The sequence below is a fragment of the Leopardus geoffroyi genome, chromosome B2 (assembly GCF_018350155.1).
Source record: "Leopardus geoffroyi isolate Oge1 chromosome B2, O.geoffroyi_Oge1_pat1.0, whole genome shotgun sequence".
NCBI lineage: Eukaryota > Metazoa > Chordata > Mammalia > Carnivora > Felidae > Leopardus > Leopardus geoffroyi.
The window spans coordinates 13,525,275-13,540,327 of record NC_059332.1 but is presented as its reverse complement, the minus strand read 5'-3'; the positions used below and the strand labels follow the sequence as shown (position 1 = coordinate 13,540,327).

General features: G+C 53.8%; 2 protein-coding genes across 10 annotated transcripts in view; one reads left to right on the top strand and one right to left on the bottom strand.

Annotated features, from left to right (window-relative positions):
* The window catches only part of JARID2 (jumonji and AT-rich interaction domain containing 2), a 275,699-nt gene extending 269,227 nt beyond the window's left edge, over positions 1-6,472 (top strand). For all 8 annotated transcript variants that reach the window (XM_045497328.1, XM_045497331.1, XM_045497332.1 and 5 more), the window contains 2 exons: positions 700-807; positions 4,484-6,472. In XM_045497328.1, the coding sequence (XP_045353284.1) occupies positions 700-807; positions 4,484-4,666 (291 nt within the window). In that variant the 3' untranslated portion in view covers positions 4,667-6,472. The remainder of the gene's footprint in view (positions 1-699; positions 808-4,483) is intronic.
* Positions 6,473-6,927: 455 nt separating this feature from the next.
* Positions 6,928-15,053, bottom strand: part of DTNBP1 (dystrobrevin binding protein 1) — a 129,489-nt gene continuing 121,363 nt past the window's right edge. For both annotated transcript variants that reach the window (XM_045497337.1, XM_045497336.1), the window contains 2 exons: positions 8,394-8,537; positions 6,928-7,246 (listed from right to left, as the gene is read on the bottom strand). In XM_045497337.1, the coding sequence (XP_045353293.1) occupies positions 7,047-7,246; positions 8,394-8,537 (344 nt within the window). In that variant the 3' untranslated portion in view covers positions 6,928-7,046. The remainder of the gene's footprint in view (positions 7,247-8,393; positions 8,538-15,053) is intronic.

Below are 15,053 nucleotides of genomic sequence, written 5' to 3'. Positions count from 1 at the left end.
AAAAGGCCTGTGAACCTCTTGCGTCTTGTGTGTGAAGGCAGCATTTTCCCCAAATTTCCTTCTAAATGAGACCAGGACTAGAAGTTGGGGGGACGGGGACAGGGACAGGGGGAGGGCCCCCATGCAAACCAGCTGTCCCTCTGCACCCTCCCCACCCCCAAATCTTCATGTCTGTGGCGGATCAGGCCCTGTGCCGCCTACAGGGACCTTGGGCCCCAGGCCCTGGTGTGCGCTTCCCGCTGCCAGAGGCTTTCCCACGGGCTGGCAGGCGGTCGGGGCCTGTCCGGCTTGCAGATCACCCAGGAGGCAGTTGGAGTTTCGGGGCAGGTCCGGGCAGAGGCATCGGGTCCCCCAGGGGCGTGCGGGGGGCAGCTTCTGGGTAACCAGCAGAATCGATCGCGCCGCTGGAATGTTCGGGGTGCGTTTCCCGGTCACCCTGCCACATTTTCTCCCCAGGTGGTTTGTGTGCACAAGGTCCCGGAAGGCCCAGTGCCTGACAGCTTATCAGCGGCACCAGGGTCTCATCCTGTCTCCTCCAGCCTGTCGCTGGCGAGAACCCCTCCTGGGAAGGGGCAGCAGAGATCGGGAGGGGACTTTAGCCGGGGTCGGGCCTCCCTGAGTTGCCCCTGCTCCCTCGGGGGGGGGGGGGGGGAGCCGATGGCTTCTGCACCTCAGGACCGGCCGCCGCTGTTCCCACAGGTCGTGCAGGAGAACGAGAATGTGGTTTTCTGCCTGGAGTGTGCTCTGCGCCACGTGGAGAAGCAGAAGTCCTGTCGAGGGCTGAAGCTGATGTACCGCTACGATGAGGTCAGTCCGCACCGGGGGGACCTGTGCCCTGCTCGGCCTTTCCACAGAGGTGAACGGAGGCCGAGGGCACCCAGTGTGGTGCTGGGTCCCTGTCTGGACGGCCTGACTCCACAGAAAGTGGGGGTGGGGGGGTCCAGCCTGTGTCCGATCCGACCTGGGGAGCCCTAGGAACTAACACCGGGGAGATTTGTTTACTTCCACAAACTTCGTTCTATCTCAGTTTTCTTCTTCCAGTTAATGGTGACCCCTGGCCCACCTCCCCCTGCACGGGAGCCTGGCCCATCTCTCCCCTACAGTGTCTCCATCAGCACCAGTGGCCGCCAGGGCCTCCAATTACGAGGGCGGGATCTGGGTGCTGGCCCCACTGGTTGGCTAGGCTGCTGAGGAAATGAGGGACTGTGCTGTCCCCTCCGGATAGGGTTCAGATCCAGGGGCACGGTGGGCCACCTGTGCATGTCCATCGCGAGACAGATGCAGATGGGGGGGCGGGGGGAGGTGAGGGAAGGGAAGGACAGGTCGTGGTGCGGACAGCACGGGAAGATCAGGGCCTTGTCTCCCTTCTCTCTGGGTGGGGGGCCCCCTGTGAGCAGCATTGGCCGCTTCAGGGGCCTCAGAGCCAAGGCTATCTCTGGTTTTCCCGGAAAAGCCCGATTCTAGGGTTCTGGGGCCAGGGCCAGACCGCCTTCCTCGCTGCAGCCCTGCAGAGCCCCCTCGGCCACCACCTCCCATAGCGGTGCACTTTGCCTGCCGCGGTCACCCCCACAGCGAGCAGCCACCAGGGTGGGGGTCAGTGCGAGGAGGAGCTCGGGGTCTGCCGAGAATCCCGCTGCACTGGTGACCGACACCTGGCGCCGATGACCCTCGTGACTGTGCCATCTGCCCGGGGCTAGGGTGGGGGCAGGGGGCGTGTGGGGGCGCGGACGCCTTGGGTCACTCCTGGAAGTGCTGCAGACCGTGCCCGGCATGTTTCATCTCCATAGAAACTCCCGTGTAACCAACATCAGGTCAAGAACGCGGAGCATCTGACACAAGCCACTGCTGGGCTCCCGGCGGGGCTGCCGCGCACCAGGCCAGGGGGCGGCTCTGGGTCCTCACCCAAGGGCCCTGGGCTGAAACATGAAGTCTTGTCTTTCTGCATCCAGCTCCCCAGATCCCGTTCCAGCTTTGTATAAGTGCCAGTCCAGCCAGTTCTCGCCACTTCGGTGCTTCCGCTCTGGTCCGGGGTGTCGCGCCTCACGGTCCCCTGATGGCCCCTGTCTCGCTGAGTCCCCGGTCGTCTGCAGAGGCAGACTCCATCCGAAGCCCTCGCTCGCGCGCTCGGTTGGCGGTGTCCGTCAGCCGGCACGGAGAGCAGGTGCCACTGGGCTAGGGCTGTCCCTGCAGCGAGCAGCGGGCCTGCGCCTCGACTTCCTGGCACGTTCAGCATGAACGCTTTGGGCTGCTGGGCAGTCGCTTGCGCGGCGACTGGAGGACGTGTCTCATGTCTTGACTGACCCAGAACATTTCTTGGGAGGGGGGGGGGGGGTCACCTTTCAGATCACTGTGGTGCTGTGTCCCCTACCCTGGGCGGCTGCACACACCCTTGCACCAGGCCCTCCCCGGCCCCCCGCCCCCGGCCCCCAGCAGGGCACCGCCCCCAGGGCTGTATCTGCCGTGGGCTCCTCTGTCCCGCCGGCCCCCGCACCCAGATCTCAGTAGGGGTGGGTCCTGGGTGAGGTGACCACGTCTGGCGTCACACGTTTCCGCTCCGGGCAGGACTCTGGAGGGCGTGGTGGCGCATCTGTGGGGGCTCAGGCTGTGGGTCGGTCGGGATAATAAGCTTTTGGCAGAATAAGCTTGAGCTGAGAATAGATCCGGGTCTGGCTTTTAGGGTGTGCGTTGGTGAAGGCATAACCGCCTTGCGCGCCCTGCTGCTCCGCTGTACCCGTGGACGTCAGAGCCCGCGACAAAGACACCCTCAGCGGGGAGTCAGAACAGCACGGTCGGCCTGCGCGGTGCCGCCCACATGCTGGGGGGCTTCGCCCTCAGGGTTTCAGGCTCTACAAAATCTGGGTTCTTCCGTCTGTAGCCCATTGTCTTTTGTGACCGGAATATGGGACAGAGAATCCCGTCTGTAGGGTCTGTGTGAAGCTTAATCACTTTCATGAGTAAGAGAAAAGGGCATAGAAGCTGCCTACTTTGTCATTGGACTAATTTTAGTAAATGAGAATGAATCCGCTCCTTCTTTAAGCTGTGTGCTTTTTAACTCTGTAATTTCTGGTTCTTGGCTGGGTTTCAGAAGTGCCTCGTGAGGGCACCGCAGCTCTGGTTGGAAGGCCCGGTGTTTGGGGCACACAGATCCCGGGTCCGAGCCCCCCGGGCCGGCCGAGGGAGCCGCAGGGTGCAGGCAGGGCCCTGCCCGGCCTGTGCTGCCCTGAAAGCTTAAGCCACAGGTGTTAAAGCAGCTCATCTAGTTATCTTCGTTTAGCAAGTTTATCGTAAGTGCTTGAAAAAATGGCCACAGCCTTTGCACAAACGGGCGGCCCTGTTGCTTCTAGGGTGCTTTTCACTTTCTTCCCACACGGTTTTCACTTCTTCGCCCTTAACACCTTCCACTTCCGTGAGGAGAGGCTCCTGTTGCGGGAGGGCCAGCTTCGGACTCAGGTGAACCCCAGGCCTTTGAGTGAAGGATAAGCAACCCCCCCCTCCCCCCCCCCCCTCGCCCCCGCCTGTGTCCACATGGTTCCCTCTGACCCTGGTCCAGAGCAGGTGCTTCTGAAAGGTCTGGCCATATGCCATTTTGGTATTTCCCCCCACGGTTTCTCGTAAAACTGCATGGTTCTGAGTGGTGTTGAGGTTACAAATACATACTTGATGCCGACAGCAAAATGGTTCCCTTGATTGACTTTAAGGATGCTTGTTAATCATCTCCCCTTCGCCGAGAGGAGGGGTGCCAGAAATATCCAGAAGTAGACACGTGTATTTATCTGCAAGGCCAGGTGAAGGAAGGCTCGAGTGCCCGGGCAGCTGGAATGACACTGCCCTAGGCACTTGTCCTCTTCGGGGCAAGAAGCCTCCGGGACGCCCCCGTGAGCCTCAGGGGCAGGCAGAGCCCAGCCCCGCTGCAGCCCTGCCCCTGCGTGCTGGTATGGGCAGCCCCGTTACCCTGTCCGCGCATGGAGCCCGTCTCCCGGGTGGCTGGGTCGTGTGGCCGCGGGACGGTGACTCGCTCTTGCTGTTTGGGTGCCCCAGGCTCCGGGGCGAGGGACACGTTACACGTGAGATGCGTGTAGAAAACAACGTACTGGGTACAGTTGTGGGACTTCAGGGATTTCAGTGACCCTGCCAGCCGCGGGGCAGTGCCGTGGTGGGGGCTCGGGGGCTCAGAGGCTAGGACGCTCGTTGGGGCAGGTGCTCTGCCCCTCATCCCTCCAGGCCATGAAGTGGCAGGTGTGTCTGTGAGAAGCAAAGGGCCCGCTTTAGGGGCCAGGTTAGGGGCCTGGTTCTCAAGGATCGTTCTGCCTGAGCCGCCGCCTCAGAATCGCTTCTCCCGGTGTCTGTGAACCGCCTCCGGGGGGCAGCACTCCGTGGCCCCCCCGCCCCGGTCCTGTGCTGTGGTGGCGAGCGTCACCCCGGGAGGGGTCTGGGATCGCGTGCTTCTGGTCTGTTAATTTGTCTTCCTCTCGCCCGGAAACAGGAGCAGATCATCAGTCTGGTCAATCAGATCTGCGGCAAAGTGTCTGGTAAGAATGGCAGCATCGAGAACCGTCTCGGCAAACCCACACCGAAAAGAGGGCCCCGCAAGAGGGCGACCGTGGACGTGCCGCCACCCCGGCTTTCCTCCTCCGGTTCCCCCCGAAGTGCTTCGAGCTCGTCGTGAAGATGCCAACACCCGTGTCGATCGATATATATTTTTTTGTAATTATGATATTCTAGTTTGGAGTACTTGCTGTAGGATACAAGCTGTCTTTGCACTAGCTCTAAAGAAGATTTTCTTCTGGTTTTAGAGAACTAATTTTGTTTTAGCATTAAACTGTTGAACTTTTTTTTGTACTTAGAATACCTAGATACTGCAGTCAGATTTTGGAAACTGCCGTATATTCACTGTTTTAAAAACCCTTGAGGGGGCTGTATTAATTTGTATCGCCCCTGTGGCTGAAAAAAGCCTTTTTGGTTTTTTGTTTTGTTTTGGTTTTTTTGTTTTTTTGTTTTTGTTTTGGTTTTTTTTGGTAACTTGGGGGGAAAAAAGGCTTTTTTAACCCATTTTCGAAGAGGGTGAAGTTTGGAGAACAAATTTTAAAAAACCAGTCATGTGAGCAGATTTTTCTAGAGAGGAAAAGGGATAGGAGACACACACACACACAAAACTTGAAAAGAAATGGCTTTACTTTGGCTGTCTTTTCTTCTGTCATGTGCAAAATGAGTTTGTAATTTTTAAAACCGGAGAACCCCCATTTTGTTTCTTTGGGCGGTTATGGCAGCTGAAGGCGGACGTTGTTTCCTAACCCGAGGCAAAATGCGGAAGCGGACGACGAGGTTCTCTTTACCAGCACATCTCTATGCATCTGTTTAAGGGAAAGAGGAGAGCGAGAGAAGAAAGCAGACTGCCTGCCTTGGAGGGGTCACGTGAGGGAAACCTGTGCCTGATTTCATTAGGAAATCCATTCTGTTATTTTTTGGTGCTGTTGGCTACTTTATCAAAAAACCCTTCAATAGCATCCTTAAGAAAAAAAAAAAAACCACAAAAAAACAAAAAAGGAAAAAAAAGTGATCGAAGCCGAAAGTGCTTCTTTGTCCTAGACGTGCAATCTCTCTAACATTCCGTCTTCATGTCACTGCTTGGTTTACACCTTCACAAGTCAGCATTAATCTTTCTTTCTAAACTCGTTTCGTTGACGGTCACACTTAGAGCCACTAGGAGGTCTGCAGTTCTTTCTGAATGTGAAAATGCATTTGCGCTCATCTTGTCTATTTTTTCTCTTCATGTTGTAACAAAAAAAAAAAAAAAGAAAAAAAAAAGAATCCCATCCCTTTTGTACATACGCCTGTAAATTGTTTTAAATACTTGAGCCTTTTTCTCGGTGGGGGGTGGGGAGGGTGCGAGGACAAGATGAAGAAAAGCCTTACGTTTCCGTTTCTTCATCGGGTGGATTGGATGCTTACAGGGTTTTTCTTGTAACATTTATAAGTGCTGCTTACATCACTGAACAACAACAACAAAATAATAATGGAGTAGCTGTTGCCCTTCTCCGGTTGTGTGTACAGTACGTGTGGAATAAAAAAGGGAACTGTTTTCACGAGCTGTCCTTTGTTTCGTAATTGGATCCATCGAGCCCGTAGCTACTCATATGCACTGAGCTTGCCAGTGGGACTGTCGGGAGCGTCCTGTGATACACTTTGTCGGTTGTTGTTGCAGAAGACTGAACTGTTTTTGGAATATTTAACAATTACATAAACAGAGTCACGTGTTTTCCAATGTGGTTGTCCGGTTTTTATGGCCTTGCTGTGTACTTTCCCTCTTTTTGACAGTAAACTTCTGCCTATGGCTTACAGTTTGACATTTAATTTATTAGCGCTGCTCTGCACTCCTCCCGCGGGAGGGAAGACTTCATGTTGTTTATTGCCAGTTTTTTGTTTACTTTTCAGGTTTGTACTACAAGGTTTAATAAAAACGAAGTTTTTTTGAGATTGGTCTCTGTTTTCCGGTGAACGGGCAGAGGGCTGCGACCCACCCCCCTGCGGCGGCGAGTTTACCCCCCCTCCCCCCCCAATTCTGTCTGCAGGTGGTTCTCGGAAACTCCGTCGCTTAGGCCCCACGGAAGCGGCTTAGCTCTCACTCCCTGCGCCCGCTGGCTAGTGGCACGTCGTGGGACGCGACAGCAGGCCGGGCCGCCCTCCCTCACTAGGCTCTGGGCTACCAGTGGTGGCGAAGGGGACCCTGCGTGCGACCCGCTCCTCAGCAGGAGGAAGGAGGGAGCGGTGGAGCGGATCGTGTGCCGTGGCCGTTTCGGGGGCCGGCTACAGCCACACTCGGGAGGACGGACTCAGGATCGCGGGAGCGGCCCGCATGGACACCCTCCCTGCTGTACCAATTGGAATTCGAAGCCCTTCCGCACAAACTGGCTTTGTACCCTGTCGGGGTGAAGTCCGCAAGCTTTATTGTCAGCGGTTCGTACAGTCAGGGCCTCGCGCCGGCGGCAACTGCGTCACGACCAGGAGCCTCGGGGACGGCACCCGCCTCCAGGGCGGGGCGCGCACACCTACGAGTCACTGTCGTCGGTGTGCAGGGTGGCGAGGGCCGTGTCCACCTCCACTCCCTCCTCGTCGGACTGGACGACGGGGGACTCTCCGCCGTCGCCGGGGGCCTGCGCGGACGGTGAGGATGGCGACTCGGCTCGCGACGCGGAGGGCCTGGGAACCTGGAGGGTGACTTCGTTCAGCCCGCCGCCCGCTTCGGGCCCTGCAAACACAACAGAGAAGCTGCCACGGAAGTTGCGGAGACGCCTCCCCGCCGCCCCCCCCCCCCCCCCCCACCCGGACCCCCACGCACGCGGAACAGAAGGGGCGCGCGGCGTGGGTTCCGGTGGCCCGGGGGCGCCGGCTGCCTGTCTCCGCGAGGGCAGGTGGCACCCGGGACCCTGAGTGGACCCTCCGGCCGCCCGGGGTGGCTTCTGAGAGAAACCGCCGGAGGCACAGGCCGCCTTGCTTTGAGGAGCAGCCCAGGAACCTCGGCCATCAGGACATGTCCTGGCCAGTAATTCGGGGAGTTTTTCTCTGGGCGCCGGTCTCACTGATCTTGTAGCGGTTCTCCAAGTTCAGGGGAACTGAAGAAGGTCCTAAACCCCAGTCTGTCCCTGACTCCGGGAAAGCGCCAGGCGCACTCTGGACTGCCCTGCCCCAGCCCCCCGACGGCGGGGAGGGGGAGAGCGCTGCCTCGGGGAAAAGGTAGAGGAAACACAAGTGGACAAGAAAACTGGAGGTGGGCTTCGGAGGAAGGGGGCCTAGTAGCGCCGTGACCCTGGTCTGAGCCTTTCCCTTTTTGCGCCTGTGCAAGAACAGAAGTGCTTTCTTAGCAAGGATGTGCATATGAGACAACCCTGCCCCCACCTTGCAGGGCTTGTTCCAGACTTAAATTGGGCCCGGGTAGAGGGGGGCCTTGGAAAATTTCTACTGGCCTTCCATGAGTCGCAATTTGGGGAAGGCAGTAAATGGAGATCAAGTGCCTGAAGGGTGGCGACTTAACTCTTAAACTATGAGCCCAAGCTGAGCAAAAGGTCAAGTGACCACCTGTGGAGGGAGGGGGGGGGGTGCTGAAGGTGAGTCCCAAGTTCAGGCCTTACAGCCTGACTCCCAGAGGCCTTCTGAGCCCGAGGAAGAAGTTCGACCTGGGTCCGACTGCGCGGTCCCTGGACGGATCTGGGCCGAGCACTCGCAAGCTGGGAGAGGTTCACCACGGACCAACCAGAGCCTCCCTCCCCACCGCCGTGAGCCCACAGGTGGTGGGACAAGAGGCAGAACTTAGAGACTGGCCCCGGGCGTCCAGGATCCTCCCTCTGGAGGGAGATGGCGGACGTGTGACAGACATCGTGCCAGGCTGTCGCCCCCACCTGCGGCCGGAGACGGCACGGCCGTGTCTTCGCTGCCGGAGTTCAAAAAGACGTCCAGGGCCTCCTGGTCAGACACGTCCATGAGGTCCATCTGCTCCAGCATGTCGATGTTCACCTCCATGGACGACATGCTGCCCATGGGCTCTGGGGAGAGACGGGCACAAGAAGGAATGATCCTTTTGGTCCTCAGTAACCCTTCAAGTGCATCAGTTAACTACGTATGTTCTCCAGGTATGAAATCTCTCCTGCTACTCCAGACTTTCTAAGACAGAAAACGACACACCCCAGTCAGGCCCTGTGACTCCACCCTAGACCGGCCTTGGCTGCTTAAATTACGTCAGCCCCTTCTGGCTGTTCCGTTCACCCCCAGCCCTCGGCCTGCAGGTGCGGAACACGACCCGTTTCTGCACAAAGCAGCCCGTGGCTGCGGGGAGCAGGGTCCCAAGAGCCACATCCCTGCAGCAGTAGGAGGTTCGTTACCTCCCTGCCAACACAGCTTTGCCTTCTACGTGCAGAGGCCCCCAGACTTTATCGAGCTTCCTGGGGAAGCTGTCACTGCCCTTATGACATCTCTCTAGTCTTTGATCTGAAAAGCAGACAAGCTTTGGGCAGCTGCATGCTGGTGAGTGGGGAGCACGAGCTCTCTGTGGTGAAAGAGAAAAGTAAAATTGGCCCAGGAGCAAAAGGACATCAATACCAGGAGGGGTCCACCAGCCGGGGCCCTGGGGGAGGGCAGCCCCTGGGTCTGGAGCCCATATTCCAGCTACCTCTGTGGTCCAGAAAACAACGAGCCAATCGACGTGGTCACCCCAGGCATGACCGTCCCTGGCAGAAACAAATTATTTCTGGATGTGGAGGCCCCCTTCGCCCTGGGTCTCACAGTGATATAAAAACATAAACTCAGCCCAGTCCAGAGTCCACAGCACACGGTGGGAACCGGTCCGTCACTCCGAGCGCAGGTCAGCAGAAAGGAGCTCCGTGTAACACCCTTTACTGAGAATTCCAATGACTTTACGCATTTTAATGACCTTAAAGATGGAATCAAAAACCAGCCAAACGACTTTCAGATAGGAACGTTTTAATCACTGAAATGTGTAAAACTGTGCGCCGGTATTAAACCGATGGTTAGGGACTAGGGCCAAACAAATTAGGAAGAATGAATAAGGCCATAGGGCGCAGAAACAGACGGAAAATGCAAACCCGCAGCACTGTCCCAGTTCTGAGACAAGACGAGATGGTGGGGGACACGGACAAAGAGGCTGATTTTCTCCCAGACTTGCTGGGAGATGTGACGTCCCAGATTTAGGAAGCAAAAATCTATTCCAAGGAAGACAGATGAAAGCAATCCTCCCCTACATCACCTGCAGTGAAGCTGGGGAACGTCAGAGAGAGGGCACGAGAGGGAAGAGAAGGAAATAATTAGATTGACAGCTTCTCGACAACAATATAAGAAGACAATGGAATAAGTTCAAAGAGGTGAGATAAATGCCATTTCTAAAATTATGTAACATTAAATGGCATTTAAGATCGAGCATCAGCTATGAGCGCAGACAGCTCGTCACCACAAACCTACTCTCGCCACAGGCACAGAGTCCAGGAGGTCGGGCCCAGGATGCAGGAGGTGGGTGACTCGGGAGCTCGGGGCGGGGGGGGGGGGGGGGCACGGGGGGGGGGGCCGAGAGCCATCGCGGTGTAAGACCCCATTCCGGCAGCGGAAGGGGAGGAGCTGACCGTCTTAGGCACAACCTCGTTCAAGGCCAGCGCTAAAATAAGAAAGCATGTAGTTTCTGTTCTTCGCAGGGGGAAGCTTACTGTAGCTGAGGTGACTCCTCGAAGTAGAGGCATGAAAGCCACGTGGTGTGGACTCGGGCGGGGTGCAGGCCCAGGGCCACTGCCACGCGGAGTCACTGCGCTGCTTCACGGCCCGACTGGTCTCGATACCGCGAGGGGTACCAGCGGGGCGGCGTCCCGAAGCTTCTCCAGGCTGACTGGTCAGGGGACACTGCCACCGGTCAGTTGTGGGCCCCGTGGGTGCTTGTGTGCGGCTGCCGGGCCACCTGAAGTCAGGCAACCGGCAGGTTTTCTGTTCTGGCCACGGCCTGTCAGCAGGGCCTTTCTGGCGGTTGGCCTTGCTCTGACTGCAGTTTTGAAAGGGACACAGGCTCCCTTTCATTTCCGTCTGTCCCATCCTTTGGAAAAGGGCAGGAGTAGGATTTAAAACCGAAGAGAACGCAAAACCGGATTAAAAAGGCATGGGAACAGTACCAAGAAAGGTAGTAATGAAGCCGTGTGTCAGTAATCACAGTAAATGTAGATGAGTCGGATTTTCCAGTTAACAGATTAGAAGACTGAATTAAAGTGATAAAAATCTCGCTATGTCTAGTTTATTGGAGACGCTCCCAAAACATAAGGACATTAAATTAAAAGAAACAAACAAAAGCTTAAGTAGTTACATAATTAACTCAAAGAAGAAAGCTGACCTAGCAACATTTTTTTAAAGTTTATTTGAGAGAGAAAGAGGGCAAGCAGGGGGAGGGAGAGACAGAATCCTAAGCAGGCTCCACACTGTCAGGCAGATAAACGCAGGCCTTGATCTCACCAACTTGAGAGATCGTGACCTAAGCCAAAATCGAGTCGGACACTTAACTGAGCCAGCCAGGTGCCCCTGACATAGCAATATTGATAGGAAACAAAACAGACTTTAAGGGAAAACAAAAATATTGAAATAAAGTGTAGTACTTAGTGATTTAATAAAGTTTCAGTTTGCCTGGAGGACAATTCAAAATTTGTGTGACATATAATTTGTGGCGATGTTTAAAGAATGGCAGAGTGACAAGGAAGATCTAACCGATCCATAATCCTGGGAAGAATGGTTTAATACACCTCTTTGATAATAATTAAACTATACAATTCAATAATAGGGAATGCTTAAACAGCCCAACTTATGATCTTGGTGGAACGGGTACACACAGAACCCTATCATTTAGAATCTTACCCTCAAATGCACAGAGAACATGTAGGAAAACTCTAAGTCTTGAATTAAAAAAAAAAAAAAAATCAAAAACCCATTCTCCAACAACCACAATGAAGTTTATGAGAAATCAGGAACAAAAGGTAACTAGAAACAACTTCACGCATTATTTAAAAACATTTGTAAACAGGTCACAAGTCAAATAAGAAATTGTAATGGAAAATCTAAAAAACCCAGGAAGAAACTTACTTGTCAGAACTTGTAGAATTCTGTTAAAAAGTGGTGAACGTTACCCTTGTAAAAAGTTCATAGCTTTGAATGCCTTATTCAGACAAGAATGCTGAAAACCAAGCCCAGTCAAATTAGACCAAAACCAAGGAAAAAAACCAAAAAACAAAACCGCCACTGAAGATGCCCAGCACTGAGGAAGAGAAACTAATGGGACATACGATAGCCAACAACAAAGCTAAAAGTTGGGTCTTTAAGAAAACACTTAAAGATGACTGTTCTGTGTAAGACTCATCATGAAGGATGAACAGCACAAATTAGTGATCCGAGAGGGGTGGAAAAGCAAACTTCAACCCAAATACCACAAAGGCTGAGAATGATACTATGGACGTTATGCTAACACATTTGAGAACTACAGATCAACCGGACAGATTCCATGGAAAACTGGTTAAAATTGACAAGAAATAGGAAACCTTTGTACCTAGTGGAGAAAAACAGGTGGCAACTCTTCCCACAGAGAAATCACTCGACCCCCGCAGTGTCTGAGGCTGCCTCTGCCCAGCTCTTGGGAAATCAGGGAGGAGGGCTTGCCTACTGCACGTGTGGACGTCCAGCACCACTGAGAGGCTGGTGCTCCCTCGGCACAGAAGCGACACAACCACAATCAAGGCCTGGACGGGTTTTCATAGAACTTGCAAATCTGACTGTAACATTTATACAGACGTACAAAGAGCCAAGAATAGCCAAGGCAACTCTCAAGAAAGAATGCATAAACGTGTTTCGGGGTGTGTAAGAATCGCTCCAGCACACCACACAGCAAGACTTGCTGTAAGACAAGGTTTCTCAGCCAAGGCACCCACACTCTGGACCAGAGCATTCTTTGTTGTAGGGCTGTCCTGTATATTGGCAGGTGCCCAACAGCATCCCTGCATCTAGCGGATAGATACAAACAGCACAGCCCTGCCCCAAGCACAGCAGGCAAAACTCTGGGGACTCCGCCAAATGTCCCGAGGGGACGAAACCGCCCCCAGTTGAGAGCCACTGCTTAGTGAAGAATGAAGATAGTAGAGTTTGGGCTCCAGGCTAGACAAACAGAAGAAAGAGACAGAGAAGAGAGCCCAGAAAAGACTCACCGGGTACTGCAGTGGAGACACCCAGAAACAGTGGGGAAAGAGTGCTGGGGTGGAGGCAAAGTTACTGAATTTGGGTCCTTACCTCCCCATACACAGAAAAACGAGCGGTGGTGGACTGAACAGCCAACTATAAAACGGGAAACACTGAAACTTTAAGAATAAAACACAGTAGAATGTTCTTAGAACTTGGAGTTACAGCCAAGCTCTACTTGTGTGCTTATACTTGGAGGGAAGGATTTCCTGAACAAGACACAAAAGGACAAACCATTAGCAATAAAATGGGTAGAGCCGATCACGTTGAAATAAACACACATCTAGCAAAGGCCTCTCTAGAATCCATAAGCCACGGACTGAGTGAAGGTGACTGCCTCAGATGACAATCCGTAAAGGCCAATACCACGAGCATCAGACCCCATAAGGGGGGCGGGGGGGCGGCGTCTGGGTGGCTCAGTCAGTTAAGCGTCCGACTTCAGCTCGGGTCATGATCTCACAGTCTGTGTGTGGGTTTGAGCCCTACATCGGGCTCTGTGCTGACAGCTCAGAGCCTGGAGCCTGCTTTGGATTCTGTGTCTCCCTCTCTCTCTCTGCCCTCCCCCGCTCATGCTGTGTCTCAAACATAAATAAAAACATTAAAAAAAATTAAAGAAAAAAAAAGGCCCCATAAAGGAAGACAGACAACCAGGAGGAAAATGGACAATCAAGGATATGCAAATTAAAAACAAGAGGTCATTTCATACTCACAGATTGGTAAAAATTTAAATATCAGGCACTACCCAGTGTTGACAAAGATAAGTGATGTCACATATACACACTGCTAGGGCACCGTAAACCAACGGGGGACTTGGGCAGGTAATCGGACAGAATCTAGTGAAATTACAGATAAGCACGTCAAACGACTCTGTTAATTACTGTCCCAGTGATACACCCTCAAGAAGTGGTTCTCAAAGTGTGGGCCCTTGTCCAACTGCCTCAAGAGTTCCTTTACCTGGGAGCTTGTTAGAAATGTGAACTCTCAGACCCCACCACAAACCTATTAGCTCGGAAACCCTGGGGTGAGACCAGTCTCCATGTGAACAGCCCCCCCCTGGTGACTGAGGCTTGCTCAAGTTTGAGGCCCACTGCCCCAAAGAAACTCTCATCACATGTACGAAGACATAAGAGAATGTCCTCCACAGTGAGGTTTGGTTTTTTTATTTTTTAGAGGGGAGGAGAGAGAGAATCTCAAGCAGGCTCAATGCTCAGCATGGAGCCCAACACGGGGCTCAATCCCACACCTTAGGATCACGATCTGAGCCGAAATCAGGAGGTGGACACTAAACAGACCGAGCCACCCCAAATTTCAAAGTTCTAAATAAAACACTCACGGGGAGACAATCACACAAAGTTAAAACCATAAGCTGGCAATTGTGTTTTGAGATACTACTGCATTCTGGATTGTATCTTGGGGGACGCTATATGAATTTTAGTTCAGTGCGGTTTTATCTACTAATTCCATCTCTTCTAACTTTGTTAATTTTACCACTAGCGCAGACATCACCTCCCTCTCTGTCCTGGGCACTGGGTCCACTGGGGGACTTCCGAGGCCTGAGTAAGAGTGTCTCGCGGCACAGGGTGCCGCCCCCGGCTCCAGAAGATTCGACTTTGCCGAACTGCCAGTTCAGCAGGGACCCACGGGAGCCTGAGATCTAACTGTGGGCACACACACGTACGGAACAGCGTGTCTCCCAGGTGATCTGTCAAGATACCCCAGCACCCAGCAACAGAGAAAACAGGAGTCATGTCGGGTGGAAGACAGAACCCGGGTCAGGGTCGTACCAGGTTACACGTGCCCTGATGGCACTAGGACTGCTGGGCGCGTGGCGGGTGCCAGGTCCCCTCTGCTGCCTGGCGAGCTGGCGTGGCCTCGTGCCTCCTCAAGTGCCTGATGCTCCCAGCTCCGTGGGTTCTCCAGCCTCACCCCGATCCAAGGAGTCACGGGTGCCCCTTTACCCTTTACTCTGATAATTCGCTGGATAAAACTTTCCATTCCTTTGTCTTAATTAAAAAATGATGCTTTGGAAAGTGAGAAAAATTCACTGCTATTTCTGATGTAGTGGAATGAGTCCAAAATACCACATTCACTATGGAGATTTTTTACTTTGACGGATTCTCCTACATTAAACATCCCCGCGTTCATCCCTGGAGATGAACAGTCTGTAAGAAGGGGACATGGGACTTGCCAGGCCGGAAGTCTAAGGGATGGCTCTGAACAGCCTCGCCGAGAGATGCCTATTTGTTATCTGAATGTTCTTCCAGCTCCGGCTGAAGTAGAAAGCTAAAAAGCCCAAA